Raw genomic sequence first — 24,614 nt, 5'->3', positions numbered from 1 at the left:
GTATATATATATCATTCTAAATTAAACTATAAACCATATTGAATAAATAAATATTTTAGTTTCAAAATTTACTTTGAATAATTTTTTTGATAAAAGTTTTGAACTAACATTGATAATTTTTTTTTAAATTATCAATTACTAAAATTATTAGTCCCACAATGAAAATTTTGTTATCAGTAATTTAAAGTTTTTGCTATTAAAAATACACATGATAAAAAAAAACATATGAGTAGAAAACACCATTAAAAAAAAAATAGACATTAATATTAAAAATATACCATGTATGTTAATATCATTTAAATTTAATTACATATCCTATCAAATTTTTTTTAAAAAAATTGTTTGTATTAATAAAATTGATTTATACGTTCACACCAATTTTATTATATATGTAATAGTTACTGACTTTTAATTATTTAATATATATTTATTATTTCATAATATGTAAGAACATATAATACATAATAAAATAATTTATATATATAATTTTTATCCCGCGCAAGGTGCGGATCTTACTCTAATCTAGTACTTATTATAATGGGACAGTTTGCTCACTTGTCCACGTGTGCACTTTTTTAAAATTTTGTGGGCCCCACGTCTTTTTTCTGGTTTTGTCTAGTAAACTAGGTTTGGAGTTTGGTGGTTCACATATAGTCGGATAAATTAGAAAAGAAGTGAAACATTGCGGCTTATGCTTGAGTCGCTTAGGGCTTCCTTGATATTGTTTTTCCACAGTTGTATCTTGCCGTCACCGTTTTTGTTAATCTGCAAAGCTCATGATTTTCCTCTCATCTCTTAACCTTCCATGTCGTTCAATGTTTCAAAAATCGCATCCTCACCATCGGCTTCACTCTCAACACCGGAATCAGGAGGATTGAGAATCCGTCTTTCTCAGTCGCCGGCTTCGTTGACCTCGATTCCCTAGGGTTTCTCGATTACGAAGAGGCGTCGTCTGCGAAGCTCAGGAAACTACTACTGATTGTACGTTCTCTCTCTCTCTCTCTCTCTGTTAATATCACTTGGTCGATTCGGTTTCAATTAATCTTCTATATCAAGAGAGATCCTTCGAAAATGTCTGATTCTTTGATCAAAGAAACCAATAAATTGTTCAGTAAACATATGTACATAACTAATCTTTTGTCTTGTCTTGTCTTGTCTTATCTCTTTCTTCTAGATATTTGCTTGTAACAAAATGCGAGGCTGTTGTTTCTGCACTTGACTCATAGATTAAATTTGAGCTTAAAGCTTTTACAGGCATAATGTTGAAACCAAAGCAGGAGTTTTTCGCTAAGTCAGTTTCACAGATTATCAATGAGCAGAGAGGAAGTAAGAAGATTTTTTCTACAGCTTATTTTCATCATACTCATTGTTATGAAGATTACTTACATTTCTGTAGTTTTTTTTTGTAGTGCTGCGCCAGGTGCAAGAATGGCTATGACCAGGAGGGTGCATCCGCTTTTGTCCTTGAACGCTTACCAAGGAAGTTGGACCATTAAAGTCCGTGTTACAAACAAAGGTGTGCTGAGAACTTACAAAAATGCTAGGGGAGAAGGGTGTGTCTTCAATGTGGAACTAACTGATGAGGAAGTAAGACTCCTTTGATGAATCGTATGGTTCTGATTATTGTCCTAGAATTTATGCGGTGGTTGATTTTCTTTGTTTCTAAAAATCCAGGGAACAGAGATTCAGGAAACGATGTTTAACGCAGCTGCAAGGAAGTCTTATGACACATTCCAGAAAGGAAAGGTCTATTACATATCGAGGGGATCACTTAAGCTTGCTAACAAGCAATTCAAGACGGTTCATAATGATTATGAGATGACTCTGAATGAGTATGAAGCTGGGAGCGAAGAAATGTTTATCACTGAAACAAAATTCAACTTTGTACCCATTGACGAGTTGTTGGTAAGAGATAATTAGTCACTTGAATGGTGATTATTTCATTTTCAGATGTCATCGGTGTTGTCCAAAGTGTTTCTCCTACCATGAGCATTAGAAGAAAGAGTGACAATGAGATGATCCCAAAGAGGGATATAACTTTAGTTGATGAGGTAAAGAGTCTCTTTGGAACGATGTAGCAACTGACTTTGGACAACAACTTCTAGACATGGCTGATAAGTGTCTGTCATTGCGAACAAGTCTCTTAAAGTTGGAGATTTCAAGGTACAATCTTCAATTTTCGTTTTAAGTGACACATAGGCTGCATTTTGTCAAATCAGTTGCTGATAGAAACCAATTCCTCCAGGTGTTTCATTATCCACTATCAAAAGCTGCAAAGTTGAAATCTTGGTATGATTCTGAAGGTATAGAGACATATATGTCTGCTATTGTCTCTGGGATGAGCCCCTCTGCGAACAAAGGATCAAGGTCCATGTATTCTGACAGAGTCTGTCTCTCTCACTTCACAACCAACCCCTCTTTAGGCGAGGAATTGGTACTTCTAACACTTCTACTTATTAATATCTAAGGAGGAAGAAAAGTTGGTTTATGTGAGCCTGTTTTCTTCAGTACTAGAGCTTACATAAGCTTCATCAAGCCAGACCAGGAAGGTGAAGCGAATGAGTTTCAGACAAAACTGAAAGAAGCTACGTGGTCGTCTCATCTCTTCCATGTTAGTGTTTCTCAACAAGAGTATAACATCGAGAAGAGACAGAGGATAACTGTAAGACGTGTTTCTCCGATTGATTTTGCTGCTAAAACAAGATTATTGCTCCAAGACGTTTCCAAGAACAAGAAGACATCGCAATAGTTCTTGACATAGTTAATCTAGAGCTTTGCTAAACTGAAGTCCCAAGCTTTGTATTATACAATTTTTTATGCAGTCAATTAATTTGGTTTTGTATGTCATTAAAATGTTGATTCAAGTTGAAGTTTTCCTACTGAAGAACATGAAATTTTCCAAGATATGTGGGTCTAATGATATGCACATTATTAACAAACCGTAATAGCATAAATAGCTAAGGCAATTTGATTCTTTTAGGGAATATAACAAACTTTCCATTGATGTCTGTAAGTGTTTAATTAATTTTAATTAACTAATTTAATTAATTTTTAATATTTTATCTTTAATTATAGCATTATATTTATGTTATTATAAAATATTTTACAACATTTAAAAAAAGTCATCCGAATATCATAGCACGATTTAAATATTATAAAATATTAATTTATAACTCACGAATAAACACTATAATATCTCTACTTATTTTAGCATATAACAAACGTTACGATAGAGGAGAGAGTCTATTATAGCTGCGATTATCATATCGTTTTTGGAAATGCAACAAAAACCTTATGGAAACGTTCACGGTGTGCTACTAATATTTCTTATAGTGTGAATTTGAAAAATGACATAATTTTAAATATGACCAATCAAACAATGAAAATATATATAGAAAAGAGAGAAGTGATATACTCAGTAAATATAACAAAATAAAAAACAACATACACAAAACAAAAACCATGGGCAAACAAAATTTTGTGAAAAACAAACAATACAATCATATACATAAACAACATAATGCATCGATAATGTATCCACCTCCACGCTTGAGCGGGGCTATGCCTTTAGTGTTAGCTAAGAAAGAAATTAGTTACATGAAGTCATCAGTTGGTCGCCAATCCCTTATATATTAATTGAGAAACATTACAACATTGATTGGTACCCATGCGTCACCATGAGAACGAAATTAAGAATTCTTAGAGAAATAAGTTGGTCTATCTTAACTTATATTATACTTTTTATTAAACTAACTATTAAATTGATAAATAGAATATAAAAGAATATTCTCGCACTTTCCTTAAATAAAAGCTACGGAATTTCCTAATATGATTAACGTATATATGACAATCAATCATTATGAATAATAAATATTTGATAATAAATTTTGTAATCTTAGCTCTTTTTCGTTTAATTTTATATTATTAAAATATATTAAACAACCACATTAATTATATAATAAAAAATTCTTATATGTCATATTTTGAATTTTTAAAACGACTATAAATTTCTAAAAACGTTAAATGTCTCACACTAAAATTTTGTGATCAATGGTTTAGCTTTTTTTTGGTAATAACAAGATACAAATGATCATAAATTGCATGAATATGAAGTCTCATTTACTAGATATTCATATTATATATTAAAATTTTAAAATTAAACTATATAACATAGAAAAAATACTTAAATATGATAATTTCTAAATTTGTATTGAAAAAGTAATGAAACCTTAATATTTTAATTTTGAAATTTGCATTAAAAAAATCGCACATTAGAAATTTTGTGTTTATCACATGAGTATCAATTTTCAATAATAAATATTAATATTAAAATATACTATATATATATGTCCATGTCATTGAAATTTAGCTATATACCTTATAAAATAAATAAAATGATTATTTTGCTTTATTTACCAAAAGTGTATCGTAAATAAACAAGTTGTATTGTTTTGATTTATGTCATTATTCTAATTTAATTATACATATAATACGTAAATGATACAGATAAATAATAATAGATAAAAAATAGTTTTATATATAACATTCATTCCGCGCAATTGCGCGGATCTTAAACTAGTTAATAAAAAAAAACAAAGACAAATCAATCATAATCCCTAAACTAAACTAGAAGCAAAAAAAAAAACAAACTAAATCAAAATCAGTTATAAGTTTCATGTTGTTACCTATTTTGACATAAATTTTATTCTCTGTGAGTTCGCCCGTGAATCCATTGTTGGTGAATCTCAAATTACATGAATCGAATGAGAAATTGATGGAATAAGAAATTAGAAAATTATACAGGCGAAATTGTAGAAAATGATGGTGTAGAAATTAAAATAGAGATAGTGTGTATGTGTATATATTTTTGTAGTTAGTTTAGTGTGAGAAATTCCCAATAATAACACTAAAAGTTTTGGGTTTTTTGCAAGATTGACTCAAAACTCAAAGTCAAACCTAAAACTAACACATATTTTTCTTGGAATTTTCTTTTGTCCTATTCACCCCACAAGTTCATATAATTCACGAAAATGCCATCAATTTTTTTTTTCTTTTTCCGAAAATGATATTTTTACTCTCTCACCCTCATCATCTTCAAGTAATTACAAGATTGCCATTGTCATCAATACCCCAACCACCATGAACAACCAATTTGAAGCTCTTAATGCACCTAAAATCGATTTACACACTCTCTCTTTCTCATTGTTATGAACTAAAAACAACATCTCTTTCACTTTGCCTCCATATTCATCCAAAAAACTCAAGCTTTTGATTCAAAATTTTTTTTATGGTTGCTAGAGCCATTCAAGCATACTATTCTTGGTGGGTTACTTTCGTTTGATATTTTGGGTGGTTGGAAAAGACTCTGTGTGCTAAGGAAGTCATCTCACTAGTTTAAGGTATGAAATTGAAATTTTTTCCAGATCTGTTCGTGTAGAAGACTTACCCGTAAGTAGTCTGGCTGTAGAAGACTTACGGGTAAGTCTTCTGGTCAAACGGACGACTTACTTTTAAGTCATCATCTTTGTTTGTTAAAAAAAGTCTAGAGAATACCCTAGACGACTTACTGATAAGTCGTCTAGGATAAACGGGTTAGTTTTGCATTTGACCGAATTGTGTCAGATATTTGACTTTTCCTGGACGACTTAGTAGTAAGCCGTCTCCGGGAAAACAAAAATTTCAATATTTTATTAAAGCTGGATGACTTACTTGAAAGTCGTCCAGGATAAGCAAAGTTGTCCAGATTTATTTCCTAGATTATGGTCAAACCTTGCTTATCTCGGACGACTTTCTCGTACGTCGTCTGCTTGGACGACTTTCAAGTAAGTCGTCTGGGTAAAGTTAAATATTTAATTTTCTTTTTCGAATTGCAAACTAACCTGAGAAGACTTACAAATAAGTCGTCTAGCTTTAATAAAATATTGAAATTTTTGTTTTCCCGGAGACGACTTACTGGTAAGTCGTCCAGAAAAAGTCAAATATCTGACACAATTCGGTCAAATGCAAAACTAACCCGTTTATCCTAGACGACTTACCAGTAAGTCGTCTAAGGTTTTTTTTTTAACAAACAAAGCTGGACGACTTACTTGTAAGTCGTCCTATTTAAAATTCAATTGCAAAAATGAACTGTTTGGACGACTTACTGGTAAGTCTTCCAGACGACTTACTGGTATGTCGTCTGCGTCAATGTTTAGTAAACTTTCATTTTCTCTATGTTTACTAATGTGTTTTATTTTGAATTTTTGTAGATGATGCGTCAGTTACATGCAGTGTATGGAGAATGATTGTTGAAAGATTGCCGTTGGGATTTTGTGGTTGATAATGTCAAAGGAGCGAGAATAATTTTTTGGGGGGAAGGTTCGACACATGCTGAACTTCTTGCAATGGCTTAAGAAGATTATAACCTGGACATGAGCACAAAATCTGTGGAGATAACCTACTCATTACCAGCAGAAATGATGCAGGCTCCAGACATCCCTCCTATTCATGTTACAAGTGATAGACAAGTTCGAAACTTGCTCGAGATAACCAAAACGCATGGAGTACGGCTTTGTGTATCAAGCCGTAGCAAAGTGAAAACGATTTCAGAGTTCAGGGAAGAAAATGATGAAGCTGATGAATGTTTTGAAGATGATGATGATGATTTGGTTGAAGATGGAAATCATGATGGGAAGGAGGATGATGGGGAGGAGGACAATGGGGAGCAGGATGCTGGTATCTCTATTGTTGCTGAAGCGGACGAGAATGGTGAGGATTACAGTGTTTATGGAAAGTTTGAAGATGAGGATGAGGAAGATGATGATATGTGTTTTGAAGATATCAAAAAGATTGAAAGAGAAAGATCGAATGGTAACAATATCTATGTCAACCAGAGTTTTGTTAGCAAGGATGCACTGCTTTCAGAGCTGCGGTTGACAGCAGTGAGGTTTAGGTTCTCCTTCAGAATATACAAGTCAACGAAAACTCTCCTTGTGACAACATGTCCGGTTAGTGGTTGTCAATGGAAGGTCAGAGCGAGTGTGAAACATGGGACAAACACGTTTTGGGTAACAAAGTATGTGGAAAAACATACATGCTCAGTGGGAGACCGACTCGCTCAGCGGAGACACTGTACTCCGAAGTATGTTGGTAGGCTTTTCATTGATCATGTTGGAATCATTGATGGGTTGAATCCGCAGCATATCACTGATGCAATGAAGAACATGTTTGCCATGACGCTTGATTACACCACTTCATACAGAGCACTTTTATATGCACAAACATTGGTGAGAGGATCAGCAGAAGATGGGTATTCGCGTCTGCCATCATATCTCGAGCAAATCTCTTTAGCAAATCCTGATTCTATCACGGCTATAGAAGATTTAAGTATCTATTTCTCTTATTTGGAGCTTCTATCAAAGGTTTTAAGTATCAGAGAAGGGTCATTGTGGTGGATCGGACTCACCTAAGTGGGAATTATGGAGGTGTTATGTTAGTTGCAGCCGCACAAGATGGAAATTTTCAGATATTTCCATTGGCTTTTGGGATCGTAGATGCTGAAGATGAACCTTCTTGGGAATGGTTTTTCACAAAATTGGCTAGTTGTGTATCTGATGAGCAGCCTCTGGTGATAGTCTCTGACCGGCACGCGTCCATTAAAAGTGCGTGTGATAAGGTGTTTCCTTGGGCAACCCGAGGAATATGTTATTATCACCTTCAAGATAACATTGTCAAAAAGTATAAAGGGAAACATCCCTTGTACTTGGTGAAAGGTGCTGCTTATGCTCATACGGTTTCAGATTTTGACCGGTACATGGCTGAGATACGAAGTGCAAACCCGGACCTTGCAATGTATTTGGAGAATGACGACGTCAGCCTATGGTCAAGGGTTTATTGTCTGGGGAACATGTACAACATAAAGACAAGCAACATCGCTGAATCTATTAATTCCGCTCTGAAGCAAGCTAGAGGATTTCCGGTTGAGTTCCTGTTGGAGTTCATAAGGGAGAAGCTAGGAAAGTGGTTTTGGAAAAAGAGAGAAGATGCTTTGAGTCTCCCAACTCAACATAGTCGAGGTGTTGAATACTTGCTTGCTGTTCGATCGGAGATAGCAGATAAGATGACGGTACAACCAATTGATGGATGGCGATTCTTTGTGAAAGGTGGCAAAATAGACTGTGTGGTTGATTTGGAACATGGAAAGTGTGATTTTGGTGTCTATGCAGTGGAGAAAATACCTTGCTCTCATGCTATAGCTGCTTGAACATCTGCTGGTTTGCATATCTCCACACTTGTATGTCCAGTGTACTCAAAGGATTTTCTGTTTGCAGGATACTCAGAGAATATATATCCTTGTGTTGGACAACAAGTTGAGGAACGCACATGCTTTCCTCCGGAAGTAAAGCGTGGTCCGGGAAGATAGAAGAAATCAAGATGGCAATCTTGGTTGGAGCTATCTAGGATGAGATGACGCAAACTCCGGAAGCAACACATGATTTATAGATGCTCAAAATGCATGGAAACTGGCCATACGAAACCACAATGTAAGTCGTCCAGCGTTTAGTCTTCCAGAAGACCTTCAATTAAGTCGTCCAGAAGGTCGTCCAGGGTTTTTTCTTCCAGAAGACCTTCAAGTTAGTCGTCCAGTGTTTAGTCTTCCAGAAGACCTTCAATTATGTTCTCCGCGGGCATGTCCTCAACATCAAACTCCCATTTTGGAAACATTTGACCAATGTCCTTCTAAACAAAGTTGATCACCCTAATCTACAGTAAATAGAAGATATGAACTTAGATATTTGACGGATTAAGAAAGATAGAAAGAAAAGACTTTGCAGCCGACTTATAATTAAGTCGTCTGGAAAGTCTTCCAGTTGGACGACTTAGTAGACGACTTATAATTAAGTCGTCTGGAAAGTCTTTCAGCTGGAAGACTTAGTAGAAGACTTATAATTAAGTAGTCTGGAGAGTCTTCCCAGACGACTTAATTATAAGTCTTCTACTAAGTCATCCATCTGGAAGACTTTCCAGACGACTTAATTATAAGTCTTCTACTAAGTCGTCCAGTTGAAAGACTTATCATATGACTTAATTATAAGTCTTCTGCGAAGTCGTCCAGATTGAAGAAAATACCTGACTGAGGATAGCCTCTTTAAACTGTCTGCGTCCTTTGCGACCCTTGTAAGCCAGTATCGGTGGAGACGGACTGTTTGGGAGAGGATTACCAAAAGTAGCACCCAATTCCGGAAGAGCTGTGTACACCCAGACCTGGAAAGCTTGCGCAAACCCATTAATAGTGTAACAACCCGAAATATCTCTGCCCTTCACAGAGTCCATCAGCACCTTAAACGCGACTCTCTCCATGGATAATTCTCAAACTGTTCTAGCTTCATCACTAGCCTTGCCAGACTAACCCTTGTAGGGGTTGAATACTTTCTCCCTTCAATGTATCCAGTGAAGATGGCAAGGTACGCGAGCCACTTGCGATCATCCCGAGACCACCCTTCGCATCTCTCAAGTGCTGCTATTATTTCCTGAGTAGATGGCCAAGCTTCGACATGAACTCCCAACATCTCCCAAAAAGAAGTCAACTCCTTTGTAACAACATAGTGGGGTCTCTCAAGGTCCTCGATGTACTCGCAGTTTAGACCAATGAGGTTTTAAAACTCTAACAGTGAAAACCTCACAGGTTGTGGACCAACGAGACTCCACAGCTCATACTTCTTCTTTATGTCCAGCTGGAAACCGAGCATGTAGTGAACCAGCCTTGAAGCCCAATCAAATCCCAGCTCTTGGAACATGATGAAAACTCCCAACTTCAACTCCTTCAGCTCTTCATATTCGTCATCATGAAGAGTTTTCTTTAAAGCAGCATGCAACGTCCAACAAGTATGATACGAAATGCTATGCACTGCAGGGGGCTCTTCCCCTAATGTATATATCCTACGGGGGAGTTCTGGCATCTCCATTTTTTTGGCCTGCAAAACAATCAAAGACAACCATCTCAAACAATCAAAGACTTATATTTAAGTCGTCTGACAAGTTTTCCAGCTGAAAGACTTATAATTAAGTCGCCTGGAAAGTCTTCCAAGACTTCCAGTTTTATGTTCATCTTTTCCTCAATCAATCACTCGACAGTAAGAGATATAACTTACCGGCGGCGGAGTTCAACGAGACGCCTCTGAGAGAATGTGCGCTAGGGTTTCCTCTCGGATCTTAAATAGAGGAAGCGGCTGTGAGAACGGTGGTGAGAACGACAGTGATAACGGCGGAGAGATAACCGGCGGTGAGAACGATGGATTAGAGAGAATCGATGAAAATCGCCTTCGAAATCGCCTTTGAGAGAAACGGCGTTAGGGTTTTCTGATTTTCGCGAAACAGTGAATAAAAAAAAAAACCCTTATATATGGCCGGTAAATAATCCGGTTAGGTTTAAAAGTACATTGTAAAATTAAAGGTTCGGTCCGGTTTGGACGACTTACTAGTAAGTCGTCTGTTGAATACTGTACATCAGACGACTAACTAGTAAGTCGTCTCAGACCCTAAATTTAACCCCTAAACTAAATTTACTAAATTAACTAACTAACCACGTTATAAAGCCGTAGTTCTACTTAAATAGTGTTTATTATACACAGAAATAAACACACTTAGGTAAATTTTAAATTTTTCAAAAAAACATTTATGCATTCCAAAATCTAACCCTCAGAACACATACAATACTACAACATATGTTGGCAAAACATAAACTAAAGAATATCATGACTCACTACTTTCACTCATCTATGTTGAAAACAATTAAATTTTGTTATATCTTAATTTATATCTCTTAAAACATATGTTAATTACATGATTTCAATTTTTCACTTATCAAAATATTTTTTACAAAAATTTTAAATTATTTCTAAGTAGAACTATACCAGATGACTTACGGGAGTTAGAAACGTAAAACAATTTCGGTTTTTTTTGTTTGTTCACAAGGGGCTGGTTGTAATTTCAATAGCCTTTTATGTTATTTTTGCATTTGATTCAAGTTTGGGTTTACCTTTGTGTTTGAAATCAAGTTGTGAGTCATATTTTGACAATTTTCCCAAAAGTTTTTATTACAAATATAGCATTACAAATATTAAAATGATCAAAATGTTTCATTAATTAGGTAAATAGACATTTATATCTATAAGGTTTATTAATCTAGATTTGGGGGTTATATTTGAAGGGTGTGGTTTTGGTCAGAAGTGGGTTTTAGGAATTTTTTTATAAAAATAATAAACAAATACTAAGAATTTAAAATAAAATAAAAAATAGTTTCAAAAAAAATTGGATTTCAATAAATATTTAACTTTTTGAAAATTTAATTAAAGTTTGAATTCAGAAACTTATTATTCAAAATAGTAAAAATTATATTTATTATTTATTTAAATAATTATATATATTTATATATCTATAAAGTAAGGGTGATGACAAAAAAAGTTTTATATATATATATAAAAAGTAAGGGTAAAAATATATTTTACTTCTCTAATATAACATTTGGTCATTTTACTCCTTGTGAATTACTTCGATGAAAAATCTATTTTATGATATTTTGAAAGAATTGCCCTTTAGTTAAAGGCTTTTGGTCTTTTATGCTTTCCAGTTTCCAAAGTGATCAAAAGACCGTAGGTGCTCTTTTGTGTAAATCATAAGTCAAAAAAGTGTGTTAAGTGTAAATATTCAACTTTGTACTATAGCTGGCCTAAAAATATTGCAAACCTTTCTAATCCGGATTGTGATTTGTGACATTTTAGTTAAGAAAATAAAATAATCTTTACATACTCATTTCGAACTTGAGATTGATAAAATAATTTTTTATGCTTTAAGACACATTCCCACTTTCAATTTACACGATCAAACGCATGTTGCTGGAGGCACACTTTCTGTGTGTTGGTTGTCTCTTATACTCCCAATTTCGTTTCTCCTCAACATTCGTTCTTTCGTAACTATAACAACAATCCAATTAGACACACATCTCAATTAAAGAAATATAGCAAAATACAATTCATCCCTTATTTCTCATATTTTGAGACAAATTTTGAAATCACTTTCATAGTTTTTCAAACCCTAATTGCGACGATCCCCTTTCATCTTTTATCCCCGAACCTCGTTCAGCTTCGAGTAACCATGGCGAAATCGAAGTCAAAGAAGAAAGGGAACCTCAATAGTCAACCTTCTTCACCGCAGATCGATCGGAGGTTTTATATTTTGAATTCCTTAACTCTTGTTGACTTTCAAGAGTTTTCAAAATCCTTAACTTTTTCTGTTTTTTTCTTGTTTTTATTGTTTATGTTATAATTTCCAATTGAATCGAATCTCTTGAGATTTTGTGGACGGGAGAGATGACGAGCAGATCCGAGAGCTCCGGTGTGAAGAGGACGACGCGACAACGAGCAGGTCTGAGCTTCGTTGTGGTGAGGATGACAGGACGGCCAGCAGATTCGAGCTCTGGTGTGGAGATGACGCGGCGACGAGCAGGTCCGACCTCCGTTGTGAAAAAGAAGACGACAAGCTCTTGTGGTGTGAAGGTTAGCTTCATTCCTTTTTTCTACAAAGAGCTTAATTTTGACATTTACAGATTCCAAAATCATTTCCTTTGATCGTATCAGAATCTGAGATTTTAAATGTTGAACACTTCTTTTTTGTATCAGAGATCTGAGAAGTAAAAGTGCTTGACTTTAATTAAAACACTTTTTTATTTATCTTTTTTTGGTCTCCCACAACAAGTGTTCTGAATCGATACTTTGATTATATGACTAGATAGATTTTTGGGCCAAACTTGACACGACCACAGCAAGAATCCATGGATGATGCAGCAAGATATTTTGACTACATGACCACATCAAGAACAACGTCCTAAACATCAATCTTGTTCCCACCCATTAAGAGTCCATGGATGATGCAGCTTAACACTTCCTATCCAGACTCCAAAGCGTGGTCTATCTACTTTCACTTGATCTTGCATTTCACAACTATGTCAACATATGTAATTATTATAGACCAAACTTGGTGAAAGTATGGATGTTAACGTTTTAGTATTAGTGTCCAACTTTGATGTTCATGTCCACATATAGTTTATAACTCTATTATCTAAATATCCATATCCACATTTTTATAGATATTATTATATATATATATATGAAAATGAATGTTAAAAAATAGATTATTTTATATATTATTTAATTTGATATTTATTTTGTTTTATATATGTTAGAAATTGAAATAAAAGTAAATGAATATAAAGGGAATAAGAAAGACAAAAAATATATAATATAAAGTAAACATAAAAGGTAACTAAGTTTGGTCCTCACACCAACTAGACACAAAGCTACACCATCTCGTTCCTTCTCTCATATTACACAGCGAAGGGCATTTCCGTTTCACTTCAGCCTTTCATATAGAAAAAGCGTTCCTCCAGCAGGACAGGAAGTGTCTTAAAAAATTTTAAAAATAAAGAAAGACAGGAAAGTGTCAAAGGTAATGCACTCTTGATAAAAGCATGAAGCATTGAAGCATTGAAAATGAAGCATGAAGCATGAAGCATGAAGCATGAAGCATGAAGCATGAAGCATGAAGCATGAAGCATGAAGCATGAAGTGACATATCTCCACATGTTCCAAGGTCAATTCTTTGGCTTTCACAAATCTCAATTAAGTGTTGCTGACCCAAAATAGAAACTAGAGTACAAATCTGATTTTATTTTTTCCCTTGACAATGTTTAGATTCAAGTATGTACGTATTATAAAATGTTAAAAAGACGACATATTTATGCACAAAAAGTTGAAAACTAAGAGACTTCCCTAGTAAAAATGAAAAATCTAAGAGCAATGGGAAGAACAATTTATTGTCAAATTAGTTATCTTCCAACAACAGTGGTTAAAGTAATATCGTTGACCGTGGCGACATTCTGACCTTCCAGGATCTCGCCAAAGTTCAAGAAAGAGTGGAAGGTAGGCTGTCTTGGTCGTGGAAGGTGACTGGTTTGACTCTCCAACATCAACAAAACTGAACCCATGTTTGGTCTGTAAATCACCGAGTCTTGTGTACACAACATCCCCACATGGATGTATCTTATCGCTTCGTTTACGTCTCGGTTGTCCATCATCGTTGGATCTATTAGTTCTTTGGTCTTTCCTTGGCTCCATAAATGCCACGCCTGAAGTTTTGTCCTTTTAGAACATAAGTTTCTAGAAATGGAAAAAAAATAGTTCGAACCAAACTTATTATCAAGAAAAACTTACATAACCGATGAGGCTTCCATGTTCAGATCCTCGAAAACTAATGTTCTTTCTTCCACTAACAATTTCCATTATCAACACGCCAAAGCTATAAACATCAGATTTTTCTGAGAACCTCCCCTCCATTGCATACTCTGGAGCCATATAACCACTACACAATTTTTCAAGATCAAAATCATGAGAAATCGATACAGCTTTCACAATGTTTTATAGAAGATAAAACAATAAGGAATATCGGTTAGTTACTATGTGCCGACAACTCGGATCGTGTTGGCCTGATCTTGTCGGTAGTTGAAGATCCTAGCCATACCAAAATCCGAGATCTTAGGATTAATTTCCTTGTCCAGCAAGATATTGCTAGCGCTTTTAAGTCACGGTGAATTATCTTTAGTCTTGAATCTCTATGCAAGTAAAGCAGTCCTCTTGCAATTCCTCCAATGATATCCCATCGTTTTCTCCACTCTAAATTTCGTTGTTTACTCTCATCTGCGCATAGATAATATGAAATTTTCACACTTGTTTCTTGATAATGTTGTAAAAGAAGTCATACCAAAAAGGAAATGGTCCAAGCTATTATTTGGCATGTATTCATAGAGAAGTATTTTCTCGTCGTTTTCAATGCAACATCCTAGTAATCTAACGAGATTCCGATGCTGGAGTTTTGCAATTAGTAAGATCTCGTTCTTGAATTCCTCTAGTCCTTGCTTAGATTTTCCTGATAGTCTCTTCACTGCGATCTCTCTTCCTCCTGAAAAGGTTCCCTGTCCAAACATAAAACATATATGTTTTGCATAACTACTAAGCCTAATTATCTAACCAAAGATTAAGGTCGCATAAAAATTAATTAACATTTTTAAAAATAATTAAATATTGTTTTTGAGAACTAAAACTAATTAACCTTAGTCTCAGGAAGGTCGAGTTTAGTTGATTCACCTTATATACAGTACCAAATCCACCTTGTCCAAGCTTGTTTTCTTCAGAGAAATCACATGTTGCAGAAGCTACGCTGTTGAAACTGAAAGTTGGCAAATCGGGTGTGTCAACTTGATCCCCCACTAGAACTTGGAACATCGAGCTTGTGGGCTTAACTGAGTATTCTCTGTTCTTCCGCAAGAAATCTGTAGATCATGAAATAACAATTCTCTCAGTCTCAGACCATTTTGAAACAAGACTATGTGTGTGTGTGAATAGATGCTTTACCTTTAACTCTTTTCCTGAAGTTCCATAAGATCCAAATGCATAAGCAGCATAACCCGACCATCAGTGCACCTATAGTACTAAAAATAATGATCCAAAATTTCGATTTTTCCTTCATGCCTCCTGTGTATACATAAGAAAAGGAACCCAAACACAGATTTCAGACTAGTCATATTCAAATATTATATGATACCTAAAATGTTTTACAAACCTATTTCAGATGCTGCTAGCCGGATGTTGATGGAGTTTCCACCGTGCTCAAAATGCTCCATATCAATCAAATCTCGAGTCCAAATCATGCATCCGATCCCTGGTACGACCTCATAAGCCTTACACGAGCAATCCCTCACGCATACTTCCTTACAAGTCCCTGACTTGTTAAGTGAAACAACTGATCCAAAATCAGGCACTTTCATACCCTTGAGTACTCTAAACCCATCAACTTTATCGCTACAGTTCAATGAAACTCTTCTTTTGCAGCCACCAGAGAAATTTCCTTTGTTCCATTGGTTTTGATAAGCCGGCTCAAAACCATAAATGCAACTACATTTACCAGAATCAAAGTCTTTACTATCATTGCATACGCTGTAATTACCGCAACGGTTATACTTCTCGCATTCCTTGCTCGGTTTCACTTGAAGTGAAGTCCAGTTCCTGGCATCCCTATTCCATCTTAACTGCTTTACAATGCCATCAAATCTTATCCGAAACCTTGATAAGTCGTCCTTATTCGATGGAACATATGTGAGGAACACGCTACCATCTGGGTCAGGAGGAGAAGAGAGCTTAAACCCATGAATATAATTGGTAAAATGAAACATATCTGGTACGCCGGTAAAGATAGCTGAGTTCCACGGTCCGCTTCGCCATTTCCTCGTTTCCCCTTCCCAAATCACAATCTCTATTGCCCCAAAGGGATCAATCCCCATTGAATACCTTCCTGGTGAGGGATCAGTTTCGGATTTCCACGGGATAAAAGCGTGATTCTCTCCGATTGATGGGTTCACCCTAACCCGCATACCGGGCAAGAAAGTATCAGTTGGGTTGTTAAAGCTCTCCCAATACCTAGTGTCCCTGTCTGAATCTGAACACAGAACCAGATCCCCTGTTTCCAATAGAACAGCAACGGTATTGTTCAACTTGGGCGGCACGTTTGTGGACCAAACGGTGTTGTTTTTTCCGTCGACGACCAACAAGTTCCCGTCATCTGCAAGCTTTATTGCTCCGTTGTGATCAGACAATGGCTTCTCTCGGTTTGCTACCCAGACAATTGTTTGAGGTTGGATGTTCTGGTACCAGATTCCGACATATCTTAAGGATGAATCGTTCGGGCTGAAGAATCCGAGCTCGAAAACTTCTTCCTCGCTGATCAGTGTGTCTCCGTCTCGTATCGTGTTGTTTCTAGTGATTAAGGTGATTGTGATGCAAGATACGATGCTGCATAGTTGAAGCAAAATCAAAAGGGTGGTGACCAAAGTAAGGTTTCTTTTAAACTTTGCCATATCAGAGAAGATTTGATCCTCAGATGTCTGTATGTTACAAGAAGGAAATTAATGGAAAGAAGACAAATAGTACTCGTTGAATTTTTATCTTTTTTTATGTTTGCTGATTTTTCAGGAAGACTAAACTAATTGCTTTCTAACAGCTTGTATTTTTTTTTATATAAAAAGAGATTAAGTCATGAAAATGGCCATGTTCGTGAGGTCACTGCGTCTGCGACACCGCGGCCTGCAACCAGCAACTAGTCTTAGATCGCATTTTGTATTCATTTTACTGTCACTTGACTGGTCGCTTGATCAGTCAAAAGTCTTATTTCATATAGTTAAAAAAATTAGCTACTAAATATAAAAAATTGAGAAATTCCCCTGGATAAACCTTTTAATTTATTTTCATAAAAATAGATTCGGAGGGATGAAAATGACCAAAAGATATTTTAGTGAAAGATAAATATACATTTATACTCTTAGGGGTTCACTAATATATGACTTAAAGTTTAGAGTTAATGGATTGAGTTTTGGGGAAGAGTTCAAATTTTTAAAAATTAAAAAAATTAAAATTAAAATTTTGAAAATAAAAAAGGCTATTTTGGTCATCTTATTTTTTAGGGCTATTTTGTGACAAAAACATAAAAAAAAAACTATTGAAAGAATTGCCCTATAAAATTTTCAGTGACCTGCAACTAGTCGCACAAGATTCTTCGTAGGCATGGGCATTTTATCCGGATCCGAACACCCGAACCGGAACCGGCACGAAAATACAGGTTCGAGTCCGGGTCTGGGTCCATGCTAAAGTACTTATTGGGTCTTTTTTTGGATCTGCGGGTCTCGGTTCAGGTTCGGGTCCTGCCCAAGACCCGTTCGGATACCCGAAGTACCCGCAAATAATTGTATATATTAGGTATATCTGGGTGATTGGGTATATTTTTGGTATTTCAGTTTTTTTTTAAAGTTTCAGGTTCGGGTTTTCGGGTATAATTGTAGGTTTCGAGTCAAATTTTAGATTTTTAGAAAATATAATTCGGGTATTCGGGTAAAATTTGGATATATTTTGGGTTTTCGGGTCTGATTTTGGATAAATGTTTGGGTATTTTCGGGTATTTTGCGGTTCTTCGGGTATTTTTAGAGTTTCCGGGTTCAATTCGGGTATTTCGGGTCCTAAATACCTGGACCGACCCAGATCCGAAATATACTCGAAATTTTTGGGTATTTTACGGTTATTGAAATTATAGACCCGAACCGCCCGAACCCGACAAAACCCGACCCGGAACCGACCCAAAAAATTATAGGTACCTATATGGATCTAAATTTCTAGGATCCAAAAGATCTGGAGCCGACAAGACCCGACCCGAGGACCCGGATGTCCAGGACTAATTCTTCGACAATCAAACAAACAAACATTTGGTAACAGGTCGTAGTTGGCCAATATATTTATATTCTAGAAATGAACTGAAATAATCCAAAATAAATAATACCAACGAGTAAAAGGAAAACCCATGAATCGCATTTGACACGAATGACAATTGTTGGGAAAACAGTATAAAAGGTGGGGTTCTTAGCGGAATATAAGAACTCGTCTCTTAATTTTTAACTAAAAAAACTAAGAACCGGCTCTTAAATAAGAGTTTTAAGAGACGGTTCTTAGTTTTTTTAGTTAAAAGTTAAGAGATTGGTTCTTATATTCCGCTAAGAACCCCACCCTAAGAACCTCCCAATAATCATGCTCTAAGGTTCTTAGTTCTTCGTGATACAACGAAAATAGAAAATAAGATAATTATGGAGATCAAATGTTGTGTTTTATTAATCTTAAGAGCACGAGTACAACTTATTAGTCTATAAACCTAGTTCTACATGTCAGCTTCTTAGTCGAAAGTGTTTCAGTCTTCTAGGATTTTAGACTCCTTTATATAGGTAGCTTTAGGTGAGAACTCCGTTAGATTTGACAATATCCTAAGATATGAAATATCTTTCTATATCTAGAAGTTTTCATTTTACCCCATATGCAAGAAAATGCTCTATCCAAAGGCCGAAAGCTAGAAATCCGGAGACATAAGGTCCGCGTCCTTCTTTACCTAGGAGGATTTGCTCTTGGCTTTATTATCTCCAAAATTCTGACCCTTATTTTCCGAGTTCATGTTTGAAGTCAGAAAATAACTTGTACTTATATGATGACCTGAATAGTACCTTCGCGACAAGTTCTTTATGCCTTAGGGAGCAGAACATCATGTAACGATCCGCTCCAGGAATATTTTTGTTTATAAAAGAATATGTCCGAGAAAAGGTTGAGTTGTTTAGGTGTATATTTTTCTAAGTGTCAGAGCACTTGTAATCGATGTTAAAGGAATAAGAAGATGGTTTTATCTAAGTATTGAATGTCTTTTGTTAACTAAAATGATATTGGCATAGACCAAGAGACGATAAACTTATCATGGAACGATTGAAGTCTAATTAAGGGAATAACGGGCCACAAAGCCAATTAAGAAAGTTTGGCCGTTGGAGAATGTGGGTTCCAAGTAAGACAAGTTTGACTAAGTTATCGCAATGGGATTATACAACAGGAAGTTCAGTTATGTAGGAGTCAAATAAGGAAAGAATCGTAGAGACAGAGTCGAGACATTTATGGTAGGATTTGACCATGACAGATAAGGAAACAACATTGATACTTGATAGCCTGTCTTGGTGAGGAAGTATACAGAACGTTATAAAAAGGATGTTCAACTCTCATTTCTCTCACAACTCAGAAAACGAGTCGAGAGAGAAGTTAGAGAGGAGAAACGAGTCGGTAGAGAGAGAGAAGTTCAAGAAGCGGGATCGAGCAAAGAGGGGCTGAGGAGTTCATCGCCGGAAAATCCTAGGAAGTTCAGAGTCTTTGAATCTTTGAGATTCAGCTAAGGTGAGGACTTGATTTGTGGCAACTTGTTAGCATAATGTTTTTAGTAAATTTGATCTGAAAATGCTATGGTATGGGAATGAATGTTGCGTTTATGGAAAGTTTTTTCTTTGTTCCTCGAAGTGATTCTTCAGGGTTCAAAGAACGTTCTTCGCGTTTTTTGAATATGGCATGTTAGATTATGTGTAATGATGGCATGGAATTTTTTTATGTGAAGAACGTAGGATTTGATCTGAAATGAATTAACATGTTAAATGGAAAATGTTAAGAAAATGGAATAAGAATGAAAGTACGGGATTAAGCAGATGGACTTAAATAAGGAAATTACGCTTTGATTTTAGGCTGTAAAAATAAATAATGATTGTATTTTGGCTTCGGTGCCTTATGAGGGACCTTTAAGGCCGTTGGCCTCGGGCCTTACGAGGGACCGATATATCAAGTGGCTTCAGGCCATGTATGATAGCTACAGGACAAGAACTAGCTTTGGGTCGTGCATGATTGGCTTTGGCCGTATGTGACCTTTGGAGTCAAAATAAGTAGAAAAGTGTTTAAGTAATGAAATGTGTAGGAATAACTAAGTAAAAAATGGCTAACCGAAAGGAAAATGGTTAATTATAAGGAATAAATGAAATGTTAAGTTGCTAGAATGAAATTCCTTGTTTGATGTTAGATATGTTAGGGGTTGCATGTAGGCTGTTTTGAGCATTCTTATTGAGTATTTTTGCATGCTCATGTTTCTTTTTCGTGATGCAGGTGAGGAGTAGTTGTATGGACCGAAGCGCGAGATTGTGAAGACCAGCATGACTGGGTATTCATAAACATGGAAGATTTTATAAAAGCCTACAAACTTTTTCTTATTGTCCACGTTATTTAACCCGGTTCTATTAATAAAGTTGCAGTGCTTTATTATGTTACTTTGTGAAAAATTATTCCAGTTTTATTTTGAATTTCCAAAGAATCTTTCATGTCGCCTCCGAAACTGCCTAGGGTGTTCATGAACTAGGAGGAGCCCCTTTTCTTCCGCTAGGTAAGTTGAGAAGTCCAACATAAGGCGAGTCAATCACATCGAACCTCATCAAACAACCTTGCTAGAGATGTTTTGTTGCAAAAGCGTATAGTTCCAAGAAAGTCTTACCGGAGTTTTTTAGCTTATTGGTCTACTAATACTTTGTTGGAGCATTCTTCTACTTCGCTTTGGTGATGGGTTTTAATATTTGCTCTAAGTTTCATCCTCTTAATTATTGTGAAGTTTAGTCAGGCTCGGTCCTGTGCATGTGATGAGGGTGCATTTATACAGGGCCTTTACAATTTTTGACTTTTTTCTAGCCTAGATTAGAGCCGAATAAGTTGACAAAAAAGGGCTCTGTTATGAAGCAGATTGTGGATGGCTCATAACCAAGAGATTATGATTTGTAATCTTTCCATTTATCTATGACGGTGTAATCTCCTATATAAGGAACCTCTATGTTATGAATAAAAACAGATTTTTCCATTACTTTTATAACACGTTATCAGCACGAAACTCTAAAATCCCTAAGCTAAGAAACCAAATCGATAAAAACCCTAAAACCCTAACCCTAGCCGGCGAACCGACGAACCCTAATCCCGATCGCGTCTCTTGTTCCCGTGTCTGTTCCAGCTCGCATCCCCGTCTCAGCTTCAGACGATCTCAGTCCGATCTCAGCCTCAGCCCGCATCCCGGATAGCTCGCGTTCCCGATCAGATGTCTGCAAGCCGATAGCGATTGGCGCGCAAGCATACCATTCGCGTTCCCGATGATATAGGCGTTCCCGATCAGCTCGTGTCCAGCTCGCAGATAGCTCGCGTTCGTTCCCGTTTGTGTTGCAGCTCGCGGTTCATAATCTTTGGTGGTCCGGTTTCAACAATCATCTAAGTTAAAGGTAATTCGAAACCTAAGAACCTATGATCAAATTTGGATTTCTTGATAAAGAATGAAACCCTAAAATCATAATCTTTATGAATAAAAACCATAGGGTAATAGATCAAAACCTAATTGAGTAAATCGAAGCTCAAAAGTTCGATACCCCAAACCCTAAATCGAGATTGATCTATTGATCAATTAAAATCAAAATCTTTAATGGTTTTGAATCTCAAATCAAACCCCTTTGATCTAAGATCAAATTCGAAACCCTAAACCCTAATTTGAAAATCGGTTTTGATTGTTTGAATTTGAATCTTCATTGATTGTTTTGATCACCTAGAACTGTTGCTAAGATTGTTTAAACTCAAATCTGAATGAATTGAAATTGTTTTGCTTGTTTTAAACTGAAACCACCTGTTAGGATAAGTGTTTCCTTATAACCTAGTCTTGATTGTTTTGATATAGAATCTGAAACTGTATAATCCGGTTGAATCTGAAACTGCATGCTAGGTTAATTGTTCTAGACTTGATCATACCTCGAGACCGTGCGACCTTATTGCATTCATACCTAACTTGATCTCATTGATTGATTGCAATTACATCTAGAATCTTATGCTAGGTAATGAATTGATTGTATTAAGTATCTGTGTGGCTTGATCTTTGACTTGGCCGTGTGGCCAGTTTGCATCATATATCATCCTGACCAACATGTTTATGTTATGCGTATGATCTGATTATTATCACCTTTGCATGATCTGATTGTTTTAAATTGAGGTTTCATAATTCCACTCCTGTACATATAGAATCAGTATGCTAGGTTTGCATTTTAACCATATGGCCGCATGAAAACATATAGAAATTGCTTGTTTGGTCGATACCCTTGCTTGATAAATCTGTGTGACTTATTATGCATCATATATCACTTTGGCCGTGTGACCTTATTGCATTATATCACATTTGGCCGTGTGGCTTGTTTGCTTATTAGAAATGTATTGACCTGATAGCATGTCTTGTTTATGGCCGTATGTTAAATATTTTATGAGATCTAAAATTTATTGATATATGATTTGAGATGTCGAAAATTAACTTGAATTTTGCTGCCCTAAATCTCTCAGGAGATAATTATTTGAAATGAGCACTGGATATTGAGTTTATCCTAAAGTCAAAGGACTTGGTGAATGAATCACAAAAGGCGATAATGCCAAATGAGAAAGATTGATACAGAGCAATATTAATTATTAGCCATCATCTTATTAAGAGTCTCAAAGATCAGTATCTGACTATAGGGAATCCTCTAGACCTTTGGACAGAGTTAAAAAAAAATCGAGATATGATCACCAAAGAACGGTGTTATTACCAAAGGCTCTATTTGATTGGAGGAATCCCAGAATTCAGGACTATAAGTTCGTGGATGAGTCTATTGCTAGCTGGGCAAAATAATGGATTACTGATGAGAAACAGTGAATTGAAACCTCCTGGATTAACCACATTACTTGATACCAATAAGGCCGCAGAAGAAAAAAAAGGTAACCACGTCCAGAATGATAGACCACACGGTCATAGCCGTGGAGGGTGGAAAGGACGTGGCCATGGCCACTATAACACATTTGGCCGTGGGAATCACTATGGCAGAGGCCGTGGGTATCAACCCAATTTGAGCCATGGTCGAGGCAGTGGCCATGGTATATCCTTTAAACCACAAAGCTCGACCAAATCAGTGTGCCATAGATGTGGAATGGAGAACCATTGGGCTAAGATATGAAGGACTCCCAAACATTTTTGTGACCTCTATCAAAGAGAGTCTGAAAGAGAAGAATCCTGAAACCCACTTGGTCTATAAAGATGGTGAAAATAATTTCGAACATGATCAAGATGATCTTATGGAATATGAGACTTATGATTGCCTAAAAGAATCAAGTTGATAATCTGATTTCGACATCAAACTTGTGTGATTGCTTTGCTTGTATGTTTTCTATAATTTTTATCTCCTTGAATTTATTTCTATTACATTGTCTGCTTAGATTAAATGAATGAATGATTTTTCTATATGAGTACACTGAAAAACGCCAATATAAGTACTAAAGCAGGTATTGCCAGTCTGAAAGAAGACTATGGCTAGGCTAATATATTATTGCCTAAGGGTATGCATCTAGAAATCAGTGATGCCTTATATTCACCCAGCTCTGAGAGCAAGAGCAGCCTATTGAGTTTAAAGTTATAAGAATGAATGGTTTCCATATTGAAACAATGGGCGAAGGAAACAAAGAGTTCCTTCAGATATATGTATAAAATCGCCCAATGCCATAATAAGTCCTAAAGACTATACCTGCATTCTCTACTGACCTAGACTATGCATAGATCAGTATGATAGAGGCTAAAAGCCTGCGAAAATATACACTTTATGGCACGACCAGATTGGCCATTCTGGTCCAAACATGATGTGAAAATTGATATTCAAAAGACACACATTAAAAGGTAAGAAGAGTTATCCCAAAGAATCTCACGTGTGTAGCATGTACACAAGGGAAACTCATTAGACCATCACCAGTAAAACGGCTACGAGCCCCTTTTTCATAATAAAGAATATATGTCTAGATAATACTGGTGAATACATGTCCCAAGCGTTTAAATGATTATGGTATGTCCATGGGGGTAAGTGTGGACAATTCTGTGATACATGTCCATACCAAGAACGACTTGGCCGAAATCTTTTAAAACGTAAATAGCTGATTGATAGACCATAACTTATGAGGTCAAAACTCCCATTCACAGCTTGGGCCACACGAAATTTACATGCACCTAAGTTAATACGCATCAAGCCATTTAGTGAGCATAGATATCCCCTATCACAATTATTAACGGGTCAAGAGACAGACATACCCCATCATAAGACATTTGGATGTGTT

At 36.0% G+C, this 24,614-nt stretch overlaps 1 protein-coding gene, 1 long non-coding RNA gene and 1 pseudogene across 9 annotated transcripts; 2 read left to right on the top strand and 1 right to left on the bottom strand.

Moving 5' to 3' along the window:
* Positions 1 to 644: 644 nt before the first annotated feature.
* Positions 645 to 2,904, top strand: LOC106376775 (replication protein A 70 kDa DNA-binding subunit B-like). 8 transcript variants are annotated; one of them, XR_007318498.1, is made up of 6 exons: positions 646 to 981; positions 1,255 to 1,326; positions 1,410 to 1,587; positions 1,675 to 2,163; positions 2,246 to 2,434; positions 2,509 to 2,904. XR_007318498.1 is itself a non-coding variant. In XM_022695099.2 (4 exons), the coding sequence occupies exons 1-3, from the start codon at positions 1,260 to 1,262 to the stop codon at positions 1,918 to 1,920; spliced, it is 504 nt and encodes a 167-aa protein (XP_022550820.1). In that variant the 5' UTR covers positions 645 to 1,259; the 3' UTR covers positions 1,921 to 2,163; positions 2,246 to 2,904. The 8 variants fall into 8 exon arrangements, 1 of the variants encoding a protein (XP_022550820.1); XR_002655317.2 differs by having other exon boundaries at positions 1,246 to 1,326; XR_007318499.1 differs by having other exon boundaries at positions 645 to 981; positions 1,246 to 1,326; positions 1,397 to 1,587; positions 2,246 to 2,904.
* An 8,610-nt stretch (positions 2,905 to 11,514) lies between these two features.
* Positions 11,515 to 13,122, top strand: LOC106374796. The gene is made up of 2 exons (XR_001275090.3): positions 11,515 to 12,533; positions 12,766 to 13,122. It is a non-coding gene; the product is annotated as an uncharacterized LOC106374796 (long non-coding RNA).
* A 561-nt stretch (positions 13,123 to 13,683) lies between these two features.
* Positions 13,684 to 17,073, bottom strand: LOC106376774 (annotated as a pseudogene).
* Positions 17,074 to 24,614: the final 7,541 nt, after the last annotated feature.

This window comes from Brassica napus, chromosome C1 (assembly GCF_020379485.1).
Source record: "Brassica napus cultivar Da-Ae chromosome C1, Da-Ae, whole genome shotgun sequence".
NCBI lineage: Eukaryota > Viridiplantae > Streptophyta > Magnoliopsida > Brassicales > Brassicaceae > Brassica > Brassica napus.
The sequence above is the reverse complement of the archived record's forward strand: the minus strand, read 5'-3'. Positions and strand labels throughout refer to the sequence as shown.